Genomic DNA, 25917 nt, shown 5'->3' with positions numbered 1-25917 from the left:
TGAGGGCAACTGACCACAGAAATAGGACATTTAACAGGATGTGGGCCTTACTTGGGCAGACATGGAATGTAGCACAACCTCTGGCACTGAAATTCATGCCAGTCGGAAAGCTACGAATCTTCATCTGATCAAATTTAAAGTGAGATAGAGTGTATATGAGTCACAACATTTATGAAGTTCTATCAGATGTTCTCCCTGGCTAGCTTGGAAGTCTTCAGGAAATTTTTTGTCACTATTCACAATAGCAACAATAGAGTAATAGCTCAGTCAACATAAAAACAATTTTTCTTGTTTTCAAGAAAAACTTGTCAGGTTATTACTAACTCATTCACATTATTTTAATAATGCTTTTGTGAAGGTACAAAAATGAATAGAGATTAATGCTTTATATCACACAAGATCCTCAACTGATGTGTTTCGATGGGTTTCCTGACAATTTATGTGACTTAGAGCATAATTTCAAAAAGTGCTCGCGTCGCCAGCAAAACCAGCTTGAAAAGAGATTTTTAGCCCATGTCTTGCAAATGGCTGAATGACCTGATTTGCAGCAGAGGCACAAACAATGCAGCAGCACAGCTGAAACGGCAGCAAGCGCAGTGACAGAACAGAGGAACAGAACTCCACAACCTGGATTTGTTTCTGATGTAGCTACAGCCTCAGAGCACAGCCCCTTCAAAGATCAGGAGTTTTTCCTAAAGCAACAATTCCAGGCTAGTTCTAGTGAAAATACTTTGCTATCAGAAATGGTTCAAGAATTTTTCTGGGGTGTTTTTTGGGAGAAAGGAAAAATCTTCAGAAGATAAAATATGCAATTTGAATAGAAAAGCGACTTAAATAGTATAGTTCTGGTACGAGGACATCAGGAATGATTTGTCTACCTGTGTTAGTGACCCCGGAGGTGTCTGATACATCTGGACCGGTGGCACAGAGGATGGTGGGTGAGCAGGTGCCTGGCTCTGCTGCAGCTGCGGCGGAGTAAGGTAGGGGTTAGCTCTGCTGCTGAGGGTGGTGTGTCGATAAGGGTTGTACCCTTGCTGAGATGTTCCTTGGGGAAGAGAAGATGCATTTGCAGGCGGGGGACAGCTCTGCTGAGGGGTCTGATAAGCCGCCATTCCCACCTGTGAAGTAGGTGGTGCACCGTAAGAGGACTGTGATTTGGGAATATGTGGTGAAAAGGCATTTTGCCCATCCTGTGACCCAGACACGAGTGGAAGTGAAGTTGGAGGCCTGGAAAAGGCTGGTGTTCCAACAGGTGGTGCAACAGTTGTTAAGGGAGGCTGCCCAATACTTCCAAATGGGTCACTGCTGCTGGGGACTTGAGAGAAATAGTTGAAAGTCTGTGGTGGATTCGGGCTGGCTGAAGTCTGACCCAAGAAGCTGTCCTCTTCACCAACGTCTGCAGAATCATCTGCAAAAACAAAAAGATCGCTACAGATATTGTGAGAAGTTCAAATCAGCTAGTGTATGTAGTCAAAATGTTCTGTAACGTTATCAGCTATTTCCAAAACCTCTGTTGGCCCCCATTAAGCTAAAAGCATTACAAAGCTTACACATCCTTGATGACTAAACATACCATCAAATGAAACAAAAGATACCGAGTCTTCAAGAGCATTTAAAATGGGCCATAAAAGTCGCTCAGTGTAAAAAGATAACGCAACAAAAATAAAAAATCTGAAATAAGAGCCCCAAGTATGACCAAAGCCAGGGCCTTCCCAAGCCAACCTGGCAAAGGTCCCTGATTCCAGGGCACTAAAATCCCTTCCAGTTTCCCTTATGCCTATCAAATGCAAAAGCAGCCTTGGTTCATTTCTTTTCACCATGAAACCACTTACCAAGCATAGGACTTTATGCTCTCACCTTTAGAATTCCAAGATCAAATTCAAAAGTAGAGCTTAAGGTCATTCCCAAAGAGACCAAACCTATTGGTTAAGCAACCCATTCTCACCTGCTCCTTTAACAGTGCCCTCACAAGGCTCCCCATTTGACTCGCAAGGTGGCCACAACTCATCAAGTCATTCGATGAGCAAAACTTATTCCAGTGCTCCCTAAAAATCCTAGACTAGGACAAGAGCTAAATCTCTGGTACAGAAAAGTAAGTCCTCATTCTGCATAATTGCAGGAGAGGCCTTGAAAGGTGCAAGGTCATGAGTGTCCTTTTGCATAAAGAAAATACATAAATCAGATCCAATGCAGCCAATGCAATCTGCAGAAGTCATAAGAGTGTTGTCATCTACTCTGACAACCAAGTAATTCCCAGGCCATGGGGAAAAACCCACAGAGCTATCATTGCTTCTCTGCTACTCAGTCCCCAGTCAAGAGGAGAGACCAAGCATCTCTGCAGCTACAAGCAGTCACTAACAAATGTCTTTATCCGCAGCCAACATAACTGTAATACAGAGTATCAAGGGAGCACAGGGGAATCCACAGAGAAGTCTCCCTAGGAAGCTGCTGTTCTAATTAATTAATCATAAAAGAAGCAGCTGCCATGACTAAAAAGGACTATTTGAACCATCTTTTATTTACTAGTCTTTTCAGACACTGTTAACTTGAGGCAAGCATCACCTGCATTTATCATTTTCTCTTACCTTCACCTATAGCATTTCATTCCACTTTGAGGAACAAACCCCAAAACCTACGTATGTGAACAATACTAAAACCATTTATAAGCAATGATCACTATGAAGTCAGGCCTACGGATTATCTCCCCACTACAAGCAGAATAGCCATTTATACTAAATAAGAGGTCTCAATTTCTAAACTGTAAAATTCTTCTTCCTTTCATATTTCATAAACATTGTAAAATAGAGCATACCCCACTGCCAATCCTCAGCTTTCCAAAATAACTGGTAGCAGAGCAGGCAATTCACCTCACCATGTCAGAATCATGATAAACATTAGCAATGTACTGGAGAGTTTTCAAGGCCTTTATGGAACACTCAGTCACAAAACACCTACTATTCTCCAATTTCAACTAGGTTTTGGAGATTCAGACTCTAACTGTGTCTTTCCTTGCAAAACGAGGTTGACAAAAGTTCTGCTAAAACAAAAATTATACTTAATATGTGCATATATATACACATACAGAGTTTTCCAACACAATACATTACTTTCTACTTTGCCTTATTTTAATTTTGCATTGGAACGTAAGCCCAGACTGGCAGAAAAAGAAGCATTTCATACAAATTTAAGAATTTCCTATGAGCGTACAGCTTTGACATATAAGGGTGGTATTCTTCCCATATACAAAACAGTCTTTCTTAACAGTGACTGTGTGACAACCTCCTGTATATCCCTCCCTATATAAGGTGGAAGCCTGTCATTCGCAGATTGTCAGCTGACCAGCAGTGGCATTAGGCCACTTCCTCAGTGGGAACACCCCTCTCTATCTACAGTAAGTATATGGATTACTTCACCCACACCTGAGCCAAAGAACACATCTTTTATTGTCAAACTGCAAAGCACAAAACACTTATTACTTACTCTTGGAGATACAACAGATTTATGACTGCACACAGCTCCCTGACATTGGCTGTCAGATGTCAAACAACTCCTGAGATCAATTCTTACTATATTTTACACAATTTAAAATTCAAACTCAAGAGCTTGTTCTTTCCTGCTTCAAATTATGATTCAAGATGCAAAGTGCTCTACACAGCCAGATCCCTATGACACCTGGCTGGACAAATGGTGAGGGCAACTGACCACAGAAATAGGACATTTAACAGGATGTGGGCCTTACTTGGGCAGACATGGAATGTAGCACAACCTCTGGCACTGAAATTCATGCCAGTCGGAAAGCTACGAATCTTCATCTGATCAAATTTAAAGTGAGATAGAGTGTATATGAGTCACAACATTTATGAAGTTCTATCAGATGTTCTCCCTGGCTAGCTTGGAAGTCTTCAGGAAATTTCACTGAATTTCACTGAATTTCTAGAGTTGGAAGGGACCATAGAGATCATCTAGTCCAACTAATTGCCACATGACAGTCACCTGTGCAAAGGTACTGTCTAGCAATTAAAGGTACAGACTAGCAATTAAAAATTACATTTTTAAAAATGAAAAAATGTGTATTTGCAAGAAATAAAAACCATAAGGGTCGCACAATGGAAGCAGCAAATATATCAGCTACCTAGATACCTAAAGTAAGTAGGAATAATATTCTAATGCTTTTGTCCCTCCCATACCAAAATATACAGTTGATCTAAAAAAATGTTTCACAGCCATGTTTGCCAAATGTTGGCAAACATTTTATTAAATCTACAGAGATACACTCCACTGATTTCCAGCTATCTTAATACTTATTTTAGCTAAGATACAACAGCATTGAAATCAAGTCTTGGATTTTGGACTCAATGCAGTAACATTTAAAATATCTGATTTCTACATGCATTTCAACTGCTTAGGGCTTTAATCTCAGACCAAATGCATTTCCATAAAAATCTGTTCCTTTATCTGAAAATGTTTGAGCATCAGCTTTAAAGCTGCACATTTGGAGCACCATTAAGGTTTTAAAATAAAAGGACACTGAAATCACAATTAAATCAATAGGGAAATTTAAGCTGTCTGCTTAACATGCTACTTTCACACAGGAAAACCAGAAGAGAATATAGAAGAAGAGCTTAAAAAATAGTGCAAATAAACAAACAAAGTACACCCCTGAATGGAAGCACTGACAACTTTTAATTCCTGAAACAAATATGCTAATCAATGAATTGAAAGACACGATAACCATCCTGCACCCTGGGTGGCAGCAATCCCAAGCTCAAATAGAGGCTGGGTGGAGAATGGATTGAGAGCAGCCCTGAGGAGAAGGACTTGGGGGTGCTGGTGGATGAGAAGCTCAACAGGGGCCAGAGCCAGCAATGTGCACTCACAGCCCAGAGAGACAACAGCACCATTAAGGTTTTAAAATAAAAGGACATTGAAATCACAGTTAAATCAATAGGGAAATTTAAGATGCCTGCTTAACATGCTACTTTCACACAGGAAAAATAGAAGAGAATATAGAAAGAGAGCTTAAAAAATAGTGCAAATTCTGCTTAACATGCTACTTTCACACAGGAAAACCAGAAGAGAATATAGAAGAAGAGCTTAAAAAATAGTGCAAATAAACAAACAAAGTACACCCCTGAATGGAAGCACTGACAACTTTTAATTCCTGAAACAAATATGCTAATCAATGAATTGAAAAACATGATAACCATCCTGCACCCTGGGTGGCAGCAATCCCAAGCTCAAATAGAGGCTGGGTGGAGAATGGATTGAGAGCAGCCCTGAGGAGAAGGACTTGGGGGTGCTGGTGGATGAGAAGCTCAACAGGGGCCAGAGCCAGCAATGTGCACTCACAGCCCAGAGAGACAACCACATCCTGGACCTGCATGGCCAGCAGGGTGAGGGGGATTCTGCCCCTCTGCTGCAGTGAGACCTCCTTGCTGAGAGAGTTGGGGTTGTTCAGCCTGGAGGAGAGAAGGCTCCAGGGAGACCAGTATTCAAAAGGGGCCTACAGGAGAGATGGGGAGGGACTTTCTACAGGGGCATGTAGCGATAGGATGAGGGGCAATGGCTTCCGACTGGAAAAGGGGAGATTTAGATTAGACATTAGGAAGACAATTTTCACTATGGGGACAGTGAGAGCCTGGCCCAGGTTGCCCAGAGAAGCTGTGGCTGCCCCATCCCTGGAGGGGTTCAAGGCCAGGTTGGATGGGGCTTGGAGCAACCTGCTCTGGTGGGAGATGTCCCTGGGTTGGAACTCGATGATCTTTAAGGTCCCTTCCAACCCAAACCATTCCATGATTCCCTCTCCCTAGACGCAGAACTAAACACCATTAAGCACACGCAAGAAAACTGAACCTACCCATCTCCAGCAACTTGTCTTCCCGAAGCATTAACGCCCGACAGCCGGCAGTGACAACCAACTCAGGGATTAGGGTCTGACTGACAGACAGCGGGCCCGGCCGGCAGCACCCCTTGGCAGGCCCCGGCTCGGCTCCTCAGGGCTCCCACCGACCGTTAACCGGCTCTGCCCCGCCGGGCTCCCGCCCAACCCCTCCGCACCCTCCCGCTTCCCTCATAGCGGCCCCTCAGGACCCCCCTCCCAGCCGCCCTCCTCCTTACCGCCTGCCAGCAGAGCGGGCCCCGGCACTACCGCCGGAGCCTGGCTGACCGGGATGAAGGGCACGGTGAAGTTGAACTCGGTAGCCGAGGAGGAGAAGAGCAAGTTGGTTCCACCGCCGCCGGTAGCCCCGGGCTTCGCGGCCGCCATGGCTGCACCTCCAGCCACGTCCCTTCCCCCGTGGCAGCCCGGCCCTTTCCGCCCTCAGTGCTCTGCCCGCTCCTAAGATGGCGGCGGCGCGCCCTTACGGCCTCTCCGCCTACGGGTGAGGAGGGGGAGAAGGCGGGCCCGGCCTTGACGGCGCCGCCATTGCCGCAGGAAGAGGAGGAGGAGGAAGAGGGCGGAAGCGGGGAGCCCCCGTGCGAGGTTTGCGAGCGGGAGTTGGCGGCTGTAGGGCGCTGGCAGCCCCCTGCCTGCCCTCCTTCCCCGCCATGCCGTGTGTGGCCGACTGGCTCAACAACCCCTTCAGCATCGTGCAGGGCATCTTCGGTGAGCGCGGGCCGGGCGGGGCCGGGATCCTCTCAGCGGCCGCCCCTGAGGGGGGCTTTCCCTCACGGCGGGCCCGGCCGGGGGAAGCGGGGATGGAGGAGCGGCCGGGGAAAGCGGGATCAGCGCGGAGGGCGGGTGGCGGCTCCTCTCCTTCCCCGCCGGAGCCGCCGCCTTGCCGAGGCCTCACAGGAGGTGCGCGGCCATCGCCGCCGCCGGCGGGGGGTCCGGTCCCGGCGCCTCACGGCCGGGCGGCGAGGTCTACCTCGGCTTGGCAGGGCGGTGAGGGTTGGGAAGGGGTGAAAAGAAAGAAACCAAAGCGTATTTTGGGTTTGGGGAGCAGTATGTGTTGGCCACAGGGGTTACCGAGCGGTGGTGATAGTACCAGGGCCACGAGCTTCAGCTGCGGTTTTGGTGGGAGGTTTGGTCTTAGCAACTAAAGGCGTGTTGGAATAAAGATTTCTGCAGCGAATATAAAGCAGAAAGCGGCACCTCCTCCAGGCTCTAGCCGGGTTTCGGGGCTTTTCCTTGCTCCTGAGAGAGGTTGTGTTCATCTTGGTCTGCCTGCAAGGGTATGGGATGGGAAGTCTGTACAATTATAAGAGGCATAAAGTATAGTTTGAAATGCAGTCACTTGCCCAGAATAGAACTAAATGTTTAAATCGTTTACCATGTTAGGAGAATGCTGAATAGCAGTCTGTTACGCGGTCCTAATACGCGCATAAATGTGTTTTATTTGTAGCCCAAAATGTTCCAAACTCTGATTGGGAAAAGAAGGTAACCGAATACTTCAAGGAGAAATTAAAAGAAAATAATGCCACTAATTGGGTAAGGTTGTTTTGTTCTTTTAGGGTTATGCCACTCTTAATTTTGATTCTTTTTACCTCTCACATGTTTCTGAGTTCTTCCTTCTCGTGATTCGGATTCCTTCCGAATTTTAGGCCTAGGCTTTGTGGTAGGTTATTTACACCTGGGTTCCTTTAATCTGTACGTAAAGCAAATACGTAAAATCCCGATTGAAACTGGAGAAGCCAATCTGCTTGACTTCAGTGCACAGTTTTGCCCTGGGCCATAACTGCTGAAGGGTTCCTGTTTGTGGTACAATCCAGTAGATGGCAGGAGCTGACAAATACTGTCATTTTTGAAAGTGTTAATGCCTGCCCTGTCTCCTGTGAGTCTGCAGCGTTTGTACACTGCGAGTCTCTCAGCTGCTGTTTATAAACCCCTTCTCTCACCATCTTTTGTGGTGGTGCTGCAGACTTTGTGTGGGTTGAAGAAACAGCTGTGGGGGCTTTCAGGTTTCAGGAAAAAATGCTTCCTGCTAAAACTGCCTTATCAGGCCTGGGTTTTGCAGTTTAGCAAGGAAGCTATGCTTTAGGTTTTAAAAATCAAGTAGGCACGCTTGAGTTCTAAAACCAACATTTTTCTAAAAGACTGTGGTAAAAACAGTATCATGGAACACTGCTAAATGGATTAGAGACTTTTATATCAGATCTGTTCTACTTATGGCTAAAAGAACAAGTGAAAGTGATTTGGTTTCCTTTTTTTCTTCCTCTGTCAGTGAGAGTATTGTGTAATTAATATTTCAATGACAGTTTAAATAGAAGTGTAGATGGCAAAATTGTGTAAAATATGCAACATTAGAAGGAACTGAAAGGGCATTTTCTTAATTGAGAGAAACGTGAGGGAATATATGTTAGTTAAAATGACATTTCCTGTAGGGCCGCTTCTGGGTTTTGTTGTATTTTAATGTTGTATGTGGGTTTGGGTTTTTTCAACAAAGAGTTTATCTTCAAAATCAGAAAACTCTATTCTTATTGCAACTCTCATTATTTCAAGTTATACCACATGCCTAGGCATTGATTTTAATTTTTTCCCTTCTGTTTTCCATTGTCATGTAAACATATGGGAAAAAGACTCCCCCAATGTGGAGATGGAAATTAACATACAAATTTTCCACGGCCTTTTGTTACAAGAAATTGCGCATGCGATTGCTATGGTACCACTGGTACATAATACATGCTGTAAGTGCTGTTAAATGGGAAAAAAATAATTAATAAATTCTATTTTAATACTGCAGCTGCAGTAATTCCCAGTCTAAGAGGTAGTTTTAAATGATGTTGTAGAGGTTCCATACAGTTTCAGTGATATTTCTTTATAGTGTAGTACTCAGAAAATATTCAGTATGTTATCTGGTGGGGCACTGAGTTGTCAGAGTTGTTGATCTTAACAACAACAACACAGGGTTTGAGGCAAGTAGCAGTAGGATATACCAGATGATCAGAGAGTAACTCAGTGACAGATTTTGTGCTGATTTTGGCTTACTTCAGGGCAATTCTTAAATATTTATATACCAGTTGTTTAGAATAAGCTCTTTTTTATAGGTGCCATCACTGAATGATGTTCCCGTACATTACCTAAAGCCCAACAGTTTAGTGAAATTCCGCTGCATGGTTCAAGATATGTTTGATCCTGAGTTTTACATGGGAGTATATGAAACAGTTGACCCAAACACAAATGCACGTGTAAGTGAAATACTGTTATACTGTTTTATTATTTTAGTAAATGTTTAGTGTTTTCTCCATTCTAGTCTTCGTATTTCCTCTGGTTTCTGACTTAAACCTATGGAGTCTGGGCGCTGTCTAATAGAACTCTGTTTATATGGCTCAAATGGCATCAGTAATAAATCACTTATTACATTTCTGTGGAGGAATAAAAATTACTAAAATAATGAAAATATGTCTTTGAAGGACTTTAGACAGCAATGATTTTGGTGTAAGTAATTCTCCTTCAGGGTGCTGTCAGAAACTTAATGATTGCATTGCCTTTTTCTTCTTGACAGGTCTTGCATTTTGGTAAATACAGAGATGTGGCAGAATGTGGGGTAAGTTTATACAAGTTATACAAATTCTGAAACAACATATTAGACAGAAGATGCAGTTTATCAGTGCAATCTTGCTTATTTAGTACTTGCCAGTGGATTCCTGGAGATAATGCTCTGAAAATGTGAAATTAACCTCAGGTTTGGAAGGCAGAGTATTCTTAACTGCTTATGGGCATTCTGAGTTCAGCAGGCTTCTGTTTTCTGTTCAGAAACTCAGCAGGAGTTTCTGTTGTATTTAAAATTTGTTTTGCTTGGTTTTGCTCTTGCTCTTGAAACTTTCTGCAATGAAAACAGTTTATTTTTGGTGGCACAGTGCAATTAGAACCAAAGCAGCATAGATACTGACTGGACTCACATGATTCATGTTTGCTGTAACTTCTGGCTGAGTAAATGACTATGGGATTAGTTTTTTAAAAAGAAAACAAACTGTAAACAGATTTTTAAGAAAATTTCTATTGGTATTCCAGCCTCAGCAGGAAATTGATTTGAACTCCTCGCAGACAGTCACCTCGGAGAGACAGACTTTCTACTGTGTTCCAGTGCCTGGCGAATCAGCGTGGGTGAAAGAAATATCTTTTTTGACTGGGTTTGTGCTCTGTTAGACAAACATTGATCACCAGCTAATTCACTAGGTTTATGGAGATAAATAAATTTAAAGTTTCTTTTATTTTGGGTGAATCGGGAGAGGTGGTAGGTGTAGAAAAATTAAAAGGAGACATTGGTGATGTGCTGTGTGCACAAAAAGGATGCAAATGAGTTTTGGAGCATTGTGTTGTGATTTAGTAGGGATTTAGACTAGATTTTCTTGTTTTCTTGGGAGGATCTTGAAAATTTCTGTTAATTTCTATTTGCAAATGCTTAGAAAAAGAGAAACTTGAGTTGAGCCAAGGGCATTCCATTGGCATTTCCTGATTAAATTAGGACACTTACATAGGGAGAGCCTCCTAACAAGAGCAAACACCTGGTAGCTGAGCATGTTGAGACAATAGTTCCTGGAAAATTGACCACAGGATATCATTTTCTCAGTGAGTACTGGAAATGTTTTGGGGAGAAGCAAATCATTTTTAGTTTCTATTAAATGGAAGTTGAATTTTCTGACTGACATGGATACTGGCTGCTTATTTTAACATCTTTAAGGAATTTTATATTCTTTAAGGAAGTCAGGGAGAGCTTTAGAACACTTAAGGTATGTTGCATTTTGTAAAAAGATAAGAATTTGATGGTAAATCTATAATGATTTGATAGTTCATATTTTGAGTTCAGAATTTAAGAAAACTACTACTTTTCATTAGCGCAGGATGCCAGTGCAATTTTGAAATTAATCTTGCATTTTGTAAAAAGATAAGAATTTGATGTCAAATCTATAATGATTTGATAGTTAATATTTGGAGTTCAGAATTTAAGAAAACTACTACTTGTCATTAGCACAGGATGCCAGTGCAATTTTGAAATTAACACAATTTTTGTAATAAAATGATTGATAAGAGTTAGTCTTTGAATGAAGCTTGCAGCAAAGTTCCTGCAGCCAATGACTGTTGCACGCTTCTTAAGCAGGTTATTTATGTATTGAAAGAGGTGATGTGTAGATAAAAATTTAAATAATTATTTTAATGTCTTGCTCAAAACAGGATGATAGAATTTTGTTTTACAAAAAACCCCACAAGTTTCCTTGAATTTTCTCAGCTAAATCTGTGGTTGTCCTTAATCTGCAATTTTACGCGTATATTAGTGCGAGCCAAGCTCGAGTTAGTCCTTCAACATCCTACACACCGAGTCGCCACAAGAGGAGCTATGAGGAAGATGAGGATATGGATCTACATCCCTCTAAACAGAAAGAGCAACATATAGGTAATAGTCATTATTAATGAATAATTCTTCTGACGTCTTCCCAGAATTTGCAGAAATTTCATTGAAATACGTGCCATTGACTCAGTCATGTTAATGCAGCCTTCATAACTAATTTGATACCTTTGTGAAGTCATCAGTGTGGGAGAGCCTACGGTGTTGCAAGTTGTATGTCTATTGTATGAATTGTTGGAACTGCTTCTAAAATTAAGATTTTGTAGAGCGACGCCTGCGTGTTGCCTTTGTGTGTCACAGCACACACAGAGTCTATAGCAGCAGGCTGAAATGTAGGAGTTTAATTTCCCACTCCATTGCAGGTGTCATGGTAGTCTGGGAAAATCATCTCTCTCTCACACTCCCTGTGTGGATGTTATTGTGTGAATTGAAGCCAAACTACATCTCAGTTCAGTGCTGCTTTGTTACAAACAGTAATATATATCTAAAAAATATCTTCCAGCCTTACCTTTTTTTTCTCACATGAAGTTTATTAATCCAACTTCAGAAAGGAACCAGTAATACCAGACACTTGAAGCATCCTGAAGAAAGCTATTAAACCTTTTGAGAGGATGGTATTTCAAACAGTAGCGGTGTTCAGAGAGTGTGCAATTCTTACTTATGTTGTAGTTTGTGAACTGTTTGTTCTGTGGAGACGCTGCTTATACTGGCATGGGGTGTTTTTTTCAGAGATTTTGGCATGTTTGCTTTTGAACAAGAGAAGGTGGCTAGTTTAAAATTGTCCATCCTGTTAAGGAAAAAAAAGAATTTGTAGAAGCTATTGCTTTCTTTCGTTCAGTGTTAGGTATCTGTCAGGCTCATTAGCCCAGGTTTTTCTGTTTGTATTCTTACCAGTTTGCAAATGTTTTATTAGGTAGTATACACTGTTTTGTCTTCGTACTCAGACTGAGCAATTGTAGAACAGATATTTTAAGCTTTATTACTGCTGAAAATCTACAGAGATTTTTGATGTGAACTCTTATGATGATGCATACTTTTACCTTTAAGAGTTATCTAGGTTTTTTGACCATGAGGTGCAGAAAAACATTACTTTTGCAGTCCTACTGAATTTAGAAAAAATTGATTCACACAGTTTAAGTATTATATTTTGCAAATCAGATTGTTGACCGTGTTTGGGTTTTTGAGACACATAGATCCTTACCAGTACTCACGTTTACACTTATCTTAATGATACAAAATACGCTTTTCTGAGGCTTTTCTATTCTGAGTAAGAATATCTTATGTCAAATTTATTTATTTATTAAATACTTTTGTCTTGGGCATCTTGTTAAATTAGTTTAATTCTGTGTTGCTCACTGAAGAAAGTTTTCACTTTTGCATTTCTGCTTAAAGAGCCCATGAATCCTTTATTTTCTCAGGCAGTGGAGGTGATATCCATGGATGTGTGGAGCCAAAGAGATTAGAAACGGAGGCTTCTGTGGGTCATCATCTCATTTCTCCCAACTGCTCCCCTCCTCTTGACTTAAATTTTCCGCTGCCAGGAGAGAAGGGACCAGCGTGTCTTGTCAAGGTAACAGGGGTGGAGGGATGATGAGCCTTGCTGTGGCCTCAGGGAGGCAGATGGAATCTGAAGTTCGTGTTAAATAGTATGTCTTGCAATAGTTTACAGGCACAGAAATTGACTTTCAAGTCCAGGATTTTGTTTCTATGGATAATTACATTGTTTCTTTTCATTATTACATGGTTTTTCTTCCCTACTCCCCTAGGGGAATTGCTGAACTCCTTGGACAGCATTTATTAGAGCTTGGATATTCTCACTACTCTTAGCAAAATGAGAAAATCCGTTACTCGGTGCTCAAGGGCATAGCTGATACTGGCTCCTGGTATTTTGCTTCTAGGATTTGTCCTCTTAAGGAAAAAAAATTTGCAATGGAAGAAGCAAAACGCTACATTACATATTTTTGTATTGTATTGGAGTCTTTGATTCATTAACATGCTACATTGACTGTGAAACTTGCAACACAAAATTTCTATGCTGTTACCATGTTGAATGCTCTCTTATTCAGCAAATCTTGATAAATCAGATTAGAATGCAATTTTTTACATTTGTGTGGCAAAAGAATGCCAGTAGGAAAAAGCATGCAATTACAGAAACTTGTTCTCCTATGTCAGCTCAGTGACCCTGAGGACTGGCAGAGACCTCTTCACACAGACTGTTCTCAATCTGCAGCTGAGTCTCCTGAGATGTTTCCTGTTGTCTGTGTTTGTGTCCAGTCCTGCATCTGGCCCTTCTGCCTCTGTATTTTATTGCTTTCTCTTTTGTGGCAGGTCTACGAGAGCTGGGATAGCTTCAAAGTCAATGATGTTCTGGAGGTCTACGGTATATTGTCTGTGGATCCAGTGCTGAGCATAGTAAACAATGAAGAGAGGTAAGACTCCCCTCCTGATCCTGAAATGAAGGAAATATTTCTTTCAATAAGCAAAAAATATTCTGGCTGTCCCCTTGATATGGGCAGGGAAATGAATAAATACAATTACGCTTAAGAGGTGAATTTTATTGCTTAAAAAAAAGCTTGATGTGGAAAGTGTTAGATCCACCATCCTGTAACCTGGAGTCCCTTGTACTCTGGTACATCCATACCCTTGGATACGTGATGCATCTTTTTTTAGGTTGTTGTATAGTCTGTAAAGCAGAAAGTGCTTCTCTAGCTCAGTGTTTTGTACTCTTTCATGCCTATTAAACTATCAATGAAGGAGTGAATAATAAAGCTTTCTAAGAAGCTTTAAAATGATAAAAAAATCCTTTTGAAATTATTCCAAAGTCCATGAAAGTTGTTATCATAAACAGTTCTGGAGAGTACAAAAAAGAAAAAGTTTGCATATCTGCATAGAGAGTGAAAGTGACCAAAATGAGTAAGAATTGGGTTGATATTTTTCCTTAAATAAGGTATATCATCACATTATACTGCTGATAGAAACGTCCCGTTTCACCTGCTGTTCTCCAATTACTTGCATGACAAAATACAAACTAATTGAGACAGGTGCCAGAGGTTGATTTTTAAAATAAAACTGTTGCCCAGTCTGACATCTCTACGACCGATGTCTTGAACCATTGTGCTTTAAATTATTTCTGGGGGCAATTTTGTTTATCTTTGTGATAAGTCCAACGTGGAGAGTGCAGTGTGAGTCCTTCAGTGTCAGCCTCTGAAAAGTTCCCTCGGCCGGGTCAGCTGCGTTTGGTTATCATCTGTCTGACAGCTGATCCCAGCCTGACTGCCCGCTTGCTCTGTCATAGGTTGGGTGTTTTATTTTCCCTGCATGTCATTCTGTCACAAATAGACAAAAGGGTGGCATTTAGCAACATTTTGAATGCAAAGAAAGGACCTTTTTTTAATGGAAGGAGCAGACAGTCTGTTAGTGGACTGCTAAAGAGGCTTTGAAGTTATAAAGCCTTTCAGCTTTTAAAACCCATACAAGTCCCTTAAATGTGTACAAAACTTTACTATCATCTGATATAGTCACTTTAGAGATTTCTGTTTAAAAAATTAAAACCATCTGGAAGGAATTCTGTAAGGTATCATCAGGGAGAGCAAAGCTTGTGTATCTGAACTCTTAAATTAAGAGGTAATACCTTCAAGTTTGAGTTTAGGATTTATTTACTCACTTTTTTTTTTTTTAACTCAGCCAGTGATACAGCTTCTGTGTGACTTTCTGGAAGATCTTCTTGTCAGGCTCCAGAAGCTGGTGGAATATGGAAATCCCACATGTGCATGCACAGACAAATGTATTTTCACCTTATTTTCTTAAAAGTTACTGTTTTGACTTCAGTCCATGCTGGGCAGAACAGTGTAACCATTTATTTGATGCTACATCTCACTAAATGGTGCAGCAAATAATAAATGTGGGTTGGTTTGGTTTTGGTTTTTTGGCGTTTGGGTTTATTTTTTCAGAAAGGGGAGATTTAATTATTTGTTGAAAATAACGGAATCCAAATTTTTGTTTGGTCGAGGATGCTTTGGCATTTCTGTATCGTTCTATAATTGTGATTCAGTATTTATGGTGTTTATAAAAATCACAAAGGAGGGTAGTTTGAGCCTGGGAGGAGTTGCCCGGAGCTGGGAAGGGCTGTTGTTTGTTCCTCTGGGCTCTGTCCTTGGCCTGGCTCCAGCTGCCCTGAGTCAGAGGGCGAGGAGCTGGTGTGGGAGGGCTCTGAGTGGGGTTGTGCTGTGCCCTTTCCACAGCTCTGCCCTGGATCCCATGGAGTGCATGGACACGGCAGAAGAGCAGCGAGTGCACAGTCCTCCAGCCTCCTTAGTCCCCCGGATCCACGTCATTTTGGCACAGAAATTACAGCACATTAACCCCTTACTGCCTGCCTGCCTTAACGAAGAGGAGAGTAAAACCTGTGAGTACCTGAACTTGACCTCTCCCTGCGTACGTGTAAATCTGCAGTTTCCTACTTCATCTGAACAAATACTTCTGTGCCCAGAGACCGATGCACCAATGGCAGGGTTTGAATTTAAATCTTATTAAATGGAGGAACTGTTCAGTACTACAGAACTGGACAAGATGCAAGTGTCTGCAATGCTTATATCTTTATTTTTCTACAATAAAGGTGATTTATATGAAACTTGGTTTTGCATTCTGCGGGCCCAAGGACTTTACCAAGTTGTTCAACCATGAGATTTTATTTGCTTTCAAATTGAGTAGTGAATTGCTGGAAAATTAGATTTCCTATTTAGTGCAACAGTGACAAGAAGAAACATACTGACAACGTAAAGAATCATAATACTGTGAAGAAAATAAGGCAATTCTGGTTTTAAGCAGCTATGCTATTCCTTGTGGCCTATTTGACTGTTATTTTTTTTGTCATTGAATCATTGCACACAAATCTCTTAATTGGTATTTATCATGTTCTTCCTCTCATGCCTTGTGTTGGTTGTTCTGAGCTGTGCTACATGTAATGGGGTTTTTTTCTGCCTGTAAGTATGGATAAGCTATTGATTCTAGAAATCTGGCTCCAAACTTTCTAGCCTTCTGCAAATGCATTGCACAATACCTAATTAAAAAAATGGCAAGCATTTCCAAGGAAATGTTGAGTGACTTAGGTTATCTAAAGCTAGTAATTACCCAGTAGGAAAACCAATTAATGTTTGCTTATTTTTGCTAGACTGCTTTGGAGTAAATGTTTATTTTTTTCATTGAACTGTAATGAAAAGTAAGGTTTAAATAGAGGGAAGTGAGTGAGGAGCAGCACGTTTTCTGACGTCTGTTTTCTTCTGCTCTTTTATCAGTTGTTTCTAATTTCATGTCGGAGCTGTCACCAGTGAGAGCAGAGCTGCTTGGGTTCCTCACCCACGCCCTCTTGGGAGACAGTTTGGCTGCTGAATACCTTATATTGCATCTCATCTCTACAGTGTAAGTATTTTGATGTTTGTTGAGAATTTATATATTCATCTTTTAAAAGAAATCTCCTTTTATGGGTCTTTTCACCACTCTGCAAATAAATGACAGAAATAGCTTAAAGAGTACTGACTCCAGTAGTACTTTGTCCAGCTGGAGTTGTCCTGTCGTCATAGAATAAATGGATTTCATTGGCTGAAATAACAGTAAGTTTTGTTAAATGGCCAGTTTTGTGGCAGTGTATCCTTGCAGTGTTCATTTGAGAATTGGACAAAAATTCCAAGTTAACACTTTTAAACAGAGGTATGAAAACATCTTTTTGTTTTTAACTTCTGTTATTGAACAGGATGTGCATCTGACCTCTTAGAGATGGCAATAATTATTGTTGAGGTACTGAAAGATACTGAAAGGTACATTCTGGGAATGTGTTTAATTAAATGTAGACATATGTTTAATGGTAAGTTCAAGTGACCCCCATTTAGCATGTGATAGAAATGTACCTCCTGAGCTGCTGCTGTAGATAACAACATGTGCACATTCAGCTTCTTCGTGGCTGATTAAAGTGGGTTTGTGTAACATTCTCTTATGTTGATTTAAACTGTCACTGGAGGGAACAGCAGCATCCTTTGACTCATTAAAATTTCAGGTCTGAAAGCTCAGACAATATGTTTTGATTAGATTAAATATAGTTGCCAGGCTCAAATTTAATTTTAGTCTTTTCAAAATGAAAAGGGATTCCATTTTCTTTAAGTAAAAAAAAAAGAAGTAATTTCTGAATAAATAAACCACTTGTTTTATGGCTTTCAAAAATTCCATTGTGGAATTTTTGTGGCTACAAAGTGTGACTAGTCCAGCACATATTTGTTTAATAGAAGTGTTTGCAGAGCTGTAAGTGGACTTACCTGTCTCATACATGCAATTGATGTCTAAAAAGCTGTAAGAGGCAGCTGGTATCAAGATAGATCCAACTGTAATTAATAATTGGCTGCTTAATTACCAGCCAACGAGATTTATGGTGGGTTTGTGTTTACAGTCTGCCCTGAACCCTTCTCCCCGTGTAAATAAAAGTACTTCAGTATCAGTAGGAGGGGTTGATTTTTTTATTCTGTGCACACTTCATTCTTTCTAGTGGGACTGTGAATGCTCTGACACTTAGACTAGAATGTGTTTTCTCTCTTAGCTGATATGACCAAAAAAAAGTTGCAATTTGTCAAGAATGGGGAGAAGATATACAGTAAGAAGAGGGAGAGGAAAGCTGAGGGCAGGTAAAGGAAATGAACAAGCACGATAAGCAGGGAAACTGAGCAAGGAGAAAGGCAAAGGCTGAAGGAGTGTATTTACTGAGTAACAATGGAGCACGAGGAGAACAGGAGGTCTGGAAGGCACAGTGCAGGACCTCAAGTACTAGATAAATGTGCTGCTTTTGGGTGAGGCTGGGAAGCCTTCCACGGCAGCCTGCAGCCTCACTTAGCTCCTGGGACACTGGAGGAGGAAGAAAATGTGGCTGCTGTTTCTGTCTGTATTAGTACTGAAGTCCTGCAGCTATGGGAGATGCTGCCCAACACTGGAAAGGATTGAGATCCGCATTCGCCGCGTCAATCAGATGCTTTTTGCCTAATTGCTGTTATTTTTGGTTTAGTTACGCAAGACGAGATGTGCTTCCTCTGGGAAAATTCACAGTCAACTTGAGTGGATGTCCAAGGAATAGCATCTTCACCGAGCACATCTACCGCATCATCCAGCAGCTCGTTCCAGCAGTAAGAATAATGGTGTTACAGTGCTTTCATATTGCTGATGGGAGATGTTGGATTAATTGTTCCAAGCCAAAAAACACCACTTGAGTTAAAGGCAGGCTTCTTAAACAGAGGGTCCTGCTATCCGTGTGGGGAGCAGATAAAAATGGGGATAAGGCTTTGCTGTCAGTTGAAATCATAGAATCATAGAATGGTTTGGGTTGGAAGGGACCCTAAAGATCATCCAGTTCCAACCCCCCTGCCCTGGGCAGGGACACCTCCCACCAGACCAGGTTGCTCCAAGCCCCATCCAGCCTGGCCTTGAACCCCTCCAGGGATGGGGCATCCACGACCTCCCCGGGCAACCTGTTCCAGTGCCTCACCACCCTCACTGTAAAGAACTTCTTCCTAGTATCTAACCTAAAATCTCTATTTACTTAGTCATTTAGAATGAACATGGAATAAAATTGTATCCCCATTGGTATTAAACTGACAGACAGGTGCTGCATATTTTATTTTGTCTTTTTGGATTGAGATGTTTAGACATTTTTGGTCATTTAATTATCATCTCATCGCTTTTTATCCCCAAGTTTGTGGATACTGTTCTGCAGAAAATTCATAGTAGTTCCATTCGGGTTCGTAATATTTGTATTGCTGCACTAAATAATTTGTTTTTTTCTAATTCTAGATGTGCAGTGCAGGTGATATGAGTTCTTAACAGCATTATTTTCCACTGGGATTTCTTTTTTTTAAGTCTTTAGCATTTAGACATTTGAAATAAATTCAACTCTATCTTGTGGTAATGGGTTTTATTCTGCTTCCTGTGGAGGTTCAGAGTTACAGCTCTTGCTAAGGGAAGCAGTGTTTACTTGGGAACCTGGAGGAGAGAAATGTGCTGATTTTGTGCTTTTCTGGTCGCAGTCCTATCGCCTCCAAATGACCATCGAGAACATGAACCACTCGCGGTTCATCCCACACAAAGACTACGCGGCCAATCGCCTGGTGAGTGGGGTCCTGCAGCTCGCCAGCAACACCTCCCTCGTGGTGGACGAGACTCAGCTTGAGCAAGGACAGCTCGACACAACAGGTAGGCATTTTTTGGTTTTAAAAAAAAAAAAAAACCAACCAGAAAATCTCACACGGAAGGTTAAAAGTTGATATATTTTAAGACAGTGATGTTAATTGTGTCCGTGATAACTTTTTATTACAAAACTCTTTGTGGTTTCCATTCCCCATGTGATTGTGTGAGCGAGCTTCCTGCTCCTCTGAGGCCTTCGCAGGCAACTTACGGCTTGGTCTCTTGGGGTTTTTTTCCCTGTTTTACTTTGTGGAAGTATTTTGCTCAGAAATGCTTGCATTGAGTCAGAATCGCTATCCCAGGCCACAAATGTGCAATCATGAAAGATGTTTCATTTCAGTGTAGCTTTGCATTGAGGGGAACTCTGCATGGCACCTTTGACACTTGGTGTAAAAGGCCACTGATTTTTGATTAAGTCTTTAGACCAAAAAACCTCTGATTCATTAGAATGGCCTTTCAGTTTCCTGTGATCATGAATGAAGAAGTGAGGGAGGGATATGCTCCTGCCTTAGGCTTGAGACTTTTCCTGTGTGGATGGAAACCACACCTGAAAAACCAACTGAAAACTGGAGATTAAAGAAGTAGCCATTAGTGTGTGGAACAGAACGATGATTTTATCTTGGAGCTGATGCACTGCGGTGCAGTACGATTTCTACAGAGCTTTAGGCAATTTAATTCTAACCTAAAAAAGGTTTCACATAAAAGAGGTGAGTTGCGGTACCTGTTAAATGTTCAGTAGCTGGAGAATGGTCAATCCGGTTAAAACCACAACAAAAATAGTCACTTGCAGTGATTTCCTATTCCTCTTTCCTTGAAATCACCACAGATATCCGTCCTACCCAATCAGAAGGACAGATGGCTCCTCCCTCCCCCCTCTAAGAAGAAGAGAGGAGAGGAAGAGATAAAAGAGGTTTATGAGGAAGAGATAAAAGAGATTTATGAGTTTAGAAAAAAACTAAACTACTTTAAGGAAAATATAAATAATGAAATAATAAATAAGAAGAAGAAAGAAAAAAAGGAGGGAAAAAAGTATATAGTATGTACAAGACCATATCAAGCTCCCACGATGATGATCATGTCACCAGCAGGCCCAGGGGAAAGTCCCAGGCCGGACTCGGTGATGGACAGGGGCTGGATTCTGGATCTGGAGTCAGGAATGGTCGGATTGGGATCAAAGGCAGATGAACAGACAGGGTCCTCCTCAGATGTCACCCATTGGAGGCAGAGAGTTGGCCCTTTGATCCCTCAGCTTGTGTCGAAGAGAGTTGACCCTTTGGTCCCTCAGCTTGCGTACTGAGTGTGATGCAGGTGGGATGGAACACCCTGTTGGTCAGGTTTGGGTCACGTGTCCTGTCCATTCCTCCCCAGGGGGGAGACCCCTCTACGCTTTTCCGCTTCCAACCCTCCAATGGGGCAAACAACACATTTGCCTGCGACCCTCCAACGGGGCAAATAGCAGATTTGCCTGCCCCTGGTTGTTACAGCAATGAGTATAAGCAGGGACCTCTCTGCTCACCATCCCTGTATAAGCAGGGACCTCTCTGCTCCCCATCCCTGGGTATAATCAGCTCTTATCACCATGAGAGTGAACAGTCTGAACAACATGCTGTTAATTTCAGAGTTTAGTTCGTTAGAAGAGCCCCAGCTGAAAAGGTGATATTACTGAACAGACAATTAGTTCTGTTTTACCTCAAACCAGGACAATTTTAGAATAAAAACGCTGTCCTGAGAAGTGTGTGTGACACTGGGAGCCTGTTGGTCTCCCTGGTGAGTGTCAGTGCTCTGTCACAGTCATGCTCTTCGTCTGCCAGAACCAGAGAAGTTCAGATTCCAGGTTGGTTCTATTTAGAAACACATAGACTCTGCCAGATAAAATTTAGGCTTGAAATCTTTCAAGAATTCTTAATTTTGGTGTGAAGAAATGGCTGTCTCTATCTGGAGGACACCACAGACACAAGAAGCAGCAGGATGCCTGCAAGAATTTTTATTCCAGCTGCTCATTAGAAACAGATATGGGGGGGTCAGGTCTGACGTGTTCAGGTCCGGTTGTCAGAGAATTTGTTGTTGCTTTTCTAGGTGTACACAACGTGACGGCACTGGGTAACCTGATAACCTGGCAGAAGGTGGATTATGACTTCAGTTACCACCAGATGGAATTCCCCTGCAATATTAATGTTCTTATCACTTCGGAGGGCCGGTCGCTCCTACCGGTACGGCAAGGGCTTCCTGAATTTGGGGAATAACCGCAGGTGGCAGCTTCTGACTCCCATTCCAGGGATGAGTGAAGATGGGAAATGTGCCTCGTGAGCAGGGCTGGGTGTGACACGAGCACTAGTTGTCCCTCGTGGCTGCAGCCAGGCCAAGAACCTGTCCCAAGGAGAACCCAGGGACTGACCTTCCCTCCTCCTTGGCCGAGCAGCCCAGCGGTGGCGCGGCAGCCACACGGTGATTGACGGAGATGCCGGCAGCGGGGACAGCCTGAAGCCCTGAGTCCCCACAGGGATGGGCACAGGGGGAACAGGCAGCAGGTCTGGCACTCACCCTAGAAAAGAGGAGTAGCCAAAGCTTAGAAATAACTCATCTGTTTTCCAGCTCCATGGACTGAGTGTTTGCTCTCTTGCCTCTCAGTGAAAGTGGCTTCTGCCTGAATAAGGACTTCACACTGGTTTTCAAAAACCACCTTTACATATTTAAAGAATAAATTTTGTCTTAGTTCTGGGACATAGTGACTTTTGTTGCTTTAGAGATTAAATTAATCTTAGAATAGAGAAAAATAGGATGTGGAAAGAGATCACAGAATCTTCTAGGTTGGAAGGGACCTTAAAGATCATCTTGTCCAACCGTCAACCTAACTGACAAAAATAGACACCCACACAACAAACAAGGAGCATCATCACTAAATCATACCTCCCAGCACTTCATCAACCCCTCTTTTGAACACCTCCAGGGATGGTAATGTCATGTAATTTTATTTTTCAGTCAGATTGCCAAGTCCACTTACAACCCCAGCTAATTCCACCCAACATGGAGGAGTACATGAACAGCCTCCTCACAGCGGTGCTGCCTTCTGTGCTGAACAAGTTCCGAATTTATCTGAGCTTATTGAGGCTGCTGGACTACAGTATATCTGACGAAGTGACCAAGGTAGGGAAGACTTCACTAATATGTTTTCAACTGTATATTCAGATAAAAAACATTGTCATAGAAAGTTATTACTTTCCCATCGCTCTCCTTGTCAGTGTTTCTTCTTGAAGATTTCTAAAAACCAAACAGAAGCGTTTTGTTGTCCTGAATGTGCCTCCAAGGACCTGTACTCCTGGATATTTCAGTATTTACCGTCCATGTACCCTGCTTCCTAAAACTCTTTTTGAAAGCTAATTCTTTAAGACAAGAACTGGACTATTTTCAGTCAGGTTTGCTTCCTGGCAATAACGAGTTGAAACGTTTCTCCTGTAATTTCAGGGTCGTTACGGTGTTTAACTCCCTATAAGCTAATCTGGTAGGGGAGATTCTTTTTTGTCACCCGATTCCGTGCTGTGTTGTTTTCAGGCAGTAGAAGAAGACTTTGTAGAAATGCGCAAGAACGACCCCGAGAGCATCACGGCTGATGACCTGCACCGGACTCTGCTCGTAGCCAGGTGGGTACCACCGCTTGCCACTTTGCTGGTCTCTGTCTGAGTTTGGGTGTAACTGGATGAGGCTGGATTGCTGGGATCACCTCTCCCTTTCTTCCTGTTTTTATAGAATCATAGAATCATAGAATTGCCCAGGCTGGAAAGGACCTCCAAAGGCCATCTAGTCCGACCCCCCCGCAGTCAGCAGGGACACCCCCAACTAGACCAGGTTGCCCAGGGCCTCGTCGAGCCTCTCCTTGAATATCTCCAGGGATGGGGCCTCAACCACCTCCCTGGGCAACCTGTTCCAGTGCTCCACCACCCTCACAGTGAAGAACCCTCTCCTCATCTCCAGTCTAAATCTGTTCCCCTCCAGCTTGAAGCCATTGCCCCTCGTCCTGTCACTACAGGCCTTTCTAAACAGGCTCTCCCCAGCCTTCCTGTAGGCTCCCTTCAGGTACTGGAAGGCTGCTATTAGGTCTCCCCGGAGCCTCCTCTTCTCCAGGCTGAACAACCCCAGCTCCCTCAGCCTGTCCTCGTAGCAGAGGTGCTCCATCCCCCTGATCATCCTCGTGGCCCTCCTCTGGACCCTCTCCTCTGGTGTATCCACACCACCACACAGCTTGGTATCGTCCGCAAACTTGCTGATGGTGCCTTTAATCTCCCTTTTCACGGAGTCTTGGTTTGCCCAAGTATTTCCTCCCCCTCCTTTCCAATTCTCAGGATGCTGACACAACAGGGGATTTGTGCTCCATCGCTTCTCAAACCCAAGGTGTGGAGATGTCCTTCTTTAACTCCCTTTGTGCTCCCCAGGTTCCTGTCCCTCAGCGCGGGGCAGACCACGCTGTCCCGGGAGCGGTGGCTGAGGGCGAAGCAGCTGGAGGCGTTACGTAAAGCCAGGCTCCAGCAGCAGAAATGTGTCAATGGCAACGAGCTCTAACGCCGCGGGGATCGCCCTAATCCTAGATGGAACCCAGACTAAGATTGGAATATTGTTTATACCAGTTTTTGTAGATAATTTATACCAAAAAGCTATGGATATTATTTACCCGCACAGTCTGAACACGCTTAACTCTTGTTCAGCCAAGTTAAACATATTTTATGGAATTTTTTTGGAGCCTGTTTTGTAATTGAGAATTGGTAACAATGAGCAAATTGTTTGATATTAAACTTTAATACTGAAGTTGTGTAAGCTGATTTCCTTTAATAACAAGCAAATTCAACGTAGACCCCTTCACATGCCATGAAGAAGGTCGTCAGGTAATTCTGGAAGGGCTGAAGTGTGAGGATCAGGGGTTGGAGTGAGGCATCGTGCAGGAAACAGTGATGGCAGGAACCAGTGACAGCAGGAACCAGTGATGGCAGGAGCCAGAGCTGAGCACGTTTGCACTCGTGGCAGCAGTGTCACAGTGATGACAGTGTGGTGTAAAGAACTGATTTGATCTTATCCATGACAAGGTTCCAGTACAAAATACATCTTTACTGTAGCAGGGAAGGGCGTGAGTGACTTCTCACATCCCTCTCATGAGCTCCATTGTGGCACATCTTTTTTTTCTTTGGAAAAAAGCATTGACTGGAGACTTCCTGAGAGCGCTGTACTCACACCTTCCTTTCTCCAGTAGCACAGTGTTTGTATTGTTTGAATAATATCAATTCAGCATTAAGAATGGTCTCTACATCTTACTCCCACTGGACGGTTTGAGCTGGCTCTGAGGACGTGCTGCCTCAGTGACCCATGGAACTAGTTCCACAAGGGTGGCTCAGGCAGCAAAACATCAAACAGTGTGGAGTGGGGGTAACAGAAGGACTGGGTGGGGGGAAGTAGGGCTGTCCTCAAGGAGTCAGTTCCATATTTTGCTTCAATTAATGCTTTTCTGAACAAGAAAAAAGGCTTCTCCCAATTCTACATTAAGTTGACATGACCTTTACTTCACGCTTTCTCAGCACTGAGACCCTGTGAACAGGGACCCTCCTTTTTTGCTGCATTTTTCCCCAAACACGACCTTGTTTCTTGCCAAATCTGAAACTGTCCTTTTTCTCTCTGCACACTAGGAATAATTTGAGTATTTGTGATGATAAACAATTTTTGCCTCTCTCAAACTTGACCCAAGTGTGATGGCCTTTGAAAGGGCATCAGAATGAATATTGGTGGTTTCAGCCCAGTTGTGCTACGCTGCTGGGAAGTTAAACAACTGAACAAACAAGAAAATGAAGCCTCCCTTCAAAAGGCAGCCTGGCTGCAAAGCACAGCGGGGTTGTAGGAGTGTTTCATGCACATTGCTGTGGATTATTTGCTGTGGATTATTTGAGACTATCTCCAATATTTCCTAAGTATTGGACAACTCACAAGCTGGAGGGACACGCTGTGTTTGCATCACCGAGCACTGAACCAGTACAGCCCATCAGGAGCTGGTTTCCAGGAAGATCTGCCCCAGACTGTTACTAAGTCATATTTCTTTTAATTATAGGAGTGATTTTATAGCCACCCCTCAGTGCCCTTCCCTATAGGCCTCTTCTAGGCTGTAGGAGTCACCACAAAAGAGGACCTGGTGGTACCAGGGCTGGGACAAGAGGCCACAGGGACACACTGGAACAGGGGACATTCCCTCCAAACATCAGGAAACCCCTTTTCACTGCGCTGGTGCCTGAGCACGACAAGAGGTTGCCCAGAGGGGTGGCAGTTTCCATCCCTGGAGACATTCAAAAGCCATCTGGACATGGCCCTGGGCAACCAGCTCCAGGTGGCCCTGCCTGAGCAGGAGGGTGGAGCAGATGACCTCCAGCCATCCCTTCCAACATCAACC

General features: G+C 42.8%; 2 protein-coding genes across 2 annotated transcripts in view; one reads left to right on the top strand and one right to left on the bottom strand.

The window, feature by feature from the left end:
• The window catches only part of SEC23IP (SEC23 interacting protein), a 29652-nt gene extending 23265 nt beyond the window's left edge, over nt 1–6387 (bottom strand). The window contains exons 1-2 of the mRNA XM_014945304.1: nt 6118–6387; nt 879–1408 (exon numbers count right to left, since the gene is read on the bottom strand). Of these exons, the coding sequence (XP_014800790.1) occupies nt 879–1408; nt 6118–6265 (678 nt within the window). The 5' untranslated portion in view covers nt 6266–6387. The remainder of the gene's footprint in view (nt 1–878; nt 1409–6117) is intronic.
• A 32-nt stretch (nt 6388–6419) lies between these two features.
• Nucleotides 6420–24296, top strand: MCMBP (minichromosome maintenance complex binding protein). Its single transcript, XM_014945306.1, has 16 exons — nt 6420–6604; nt 7344–7429; nt 8986–9126; nt 9444–9485; nt 9953–10054; nt 11204–11333; nt 12704–12855; nt 13614–13714; nt 15527–15690; nt 16580–16703; nt 18328–18445; nt 19343–19508; nt 21576–21709; nt 22479–22643; nt 23049–23137; nt 23927–24296. Exons 1-16 carry the CDS (start codon nt 6547–6549, stop codon nt 24051–24053), a joined length of 1899 nt encoding a protein of 632 aa, XP_014800792.1. The 5' UTR covers nt 6420–6546; the 3' UTR covers nt 24054–24296.
• The last annotated feature ends 1621 nt before the right edge of the window (nt 24297–25917 follow it).

This window comes from Calidris pugnax, unplaced genomic scaffold (genome assembly GCF_001431845.1).
Source record: "Calidris pugnax isolate Ruff unplaced genomic scaffold, ASM143184v1 scaffold89, whole genome shotgun sequence".
NCBI classification, from domain to species: Eukaryota; Metazoa; Chordata; class Aves; order Charadriiformes; family Scolopacidae; genus Calidris; species Calidris pugnax.
The sequence above is the reverse complement of the archived record's forward strand: the minus strand, read 5'-3'. Positions and strand labels throughout refer to the sequence as shown.

What these genes read in the sequence shown, in the direction of transcription:
- MCMBP (XM_014945306.1), top strand. Translation starts at nt 6,547, where the DNA reads ATGCCGTGTGTGGCCGACTGGCTCAACAACCCCTTCAGCATCGTGCAG. An exon ending in TTGCATCTCATCTCTACAGT is followed by an intron (nt 16,704 to 18,327) that starts GTAAGTATTTTG and finishes TTTTTGGTTTAG; the next exon opens with TTACGCAAGACGAGATGTGC. An exon ending in CGGACTCTGCTCGTAGCCAG is followed by an intron (nt 23,138 to 23,926) that starts GTGGGTACCACC and finishes TGTGCTCCCCAG; the next exon opens with GTTCCTGTCCCTCAGCGCGG.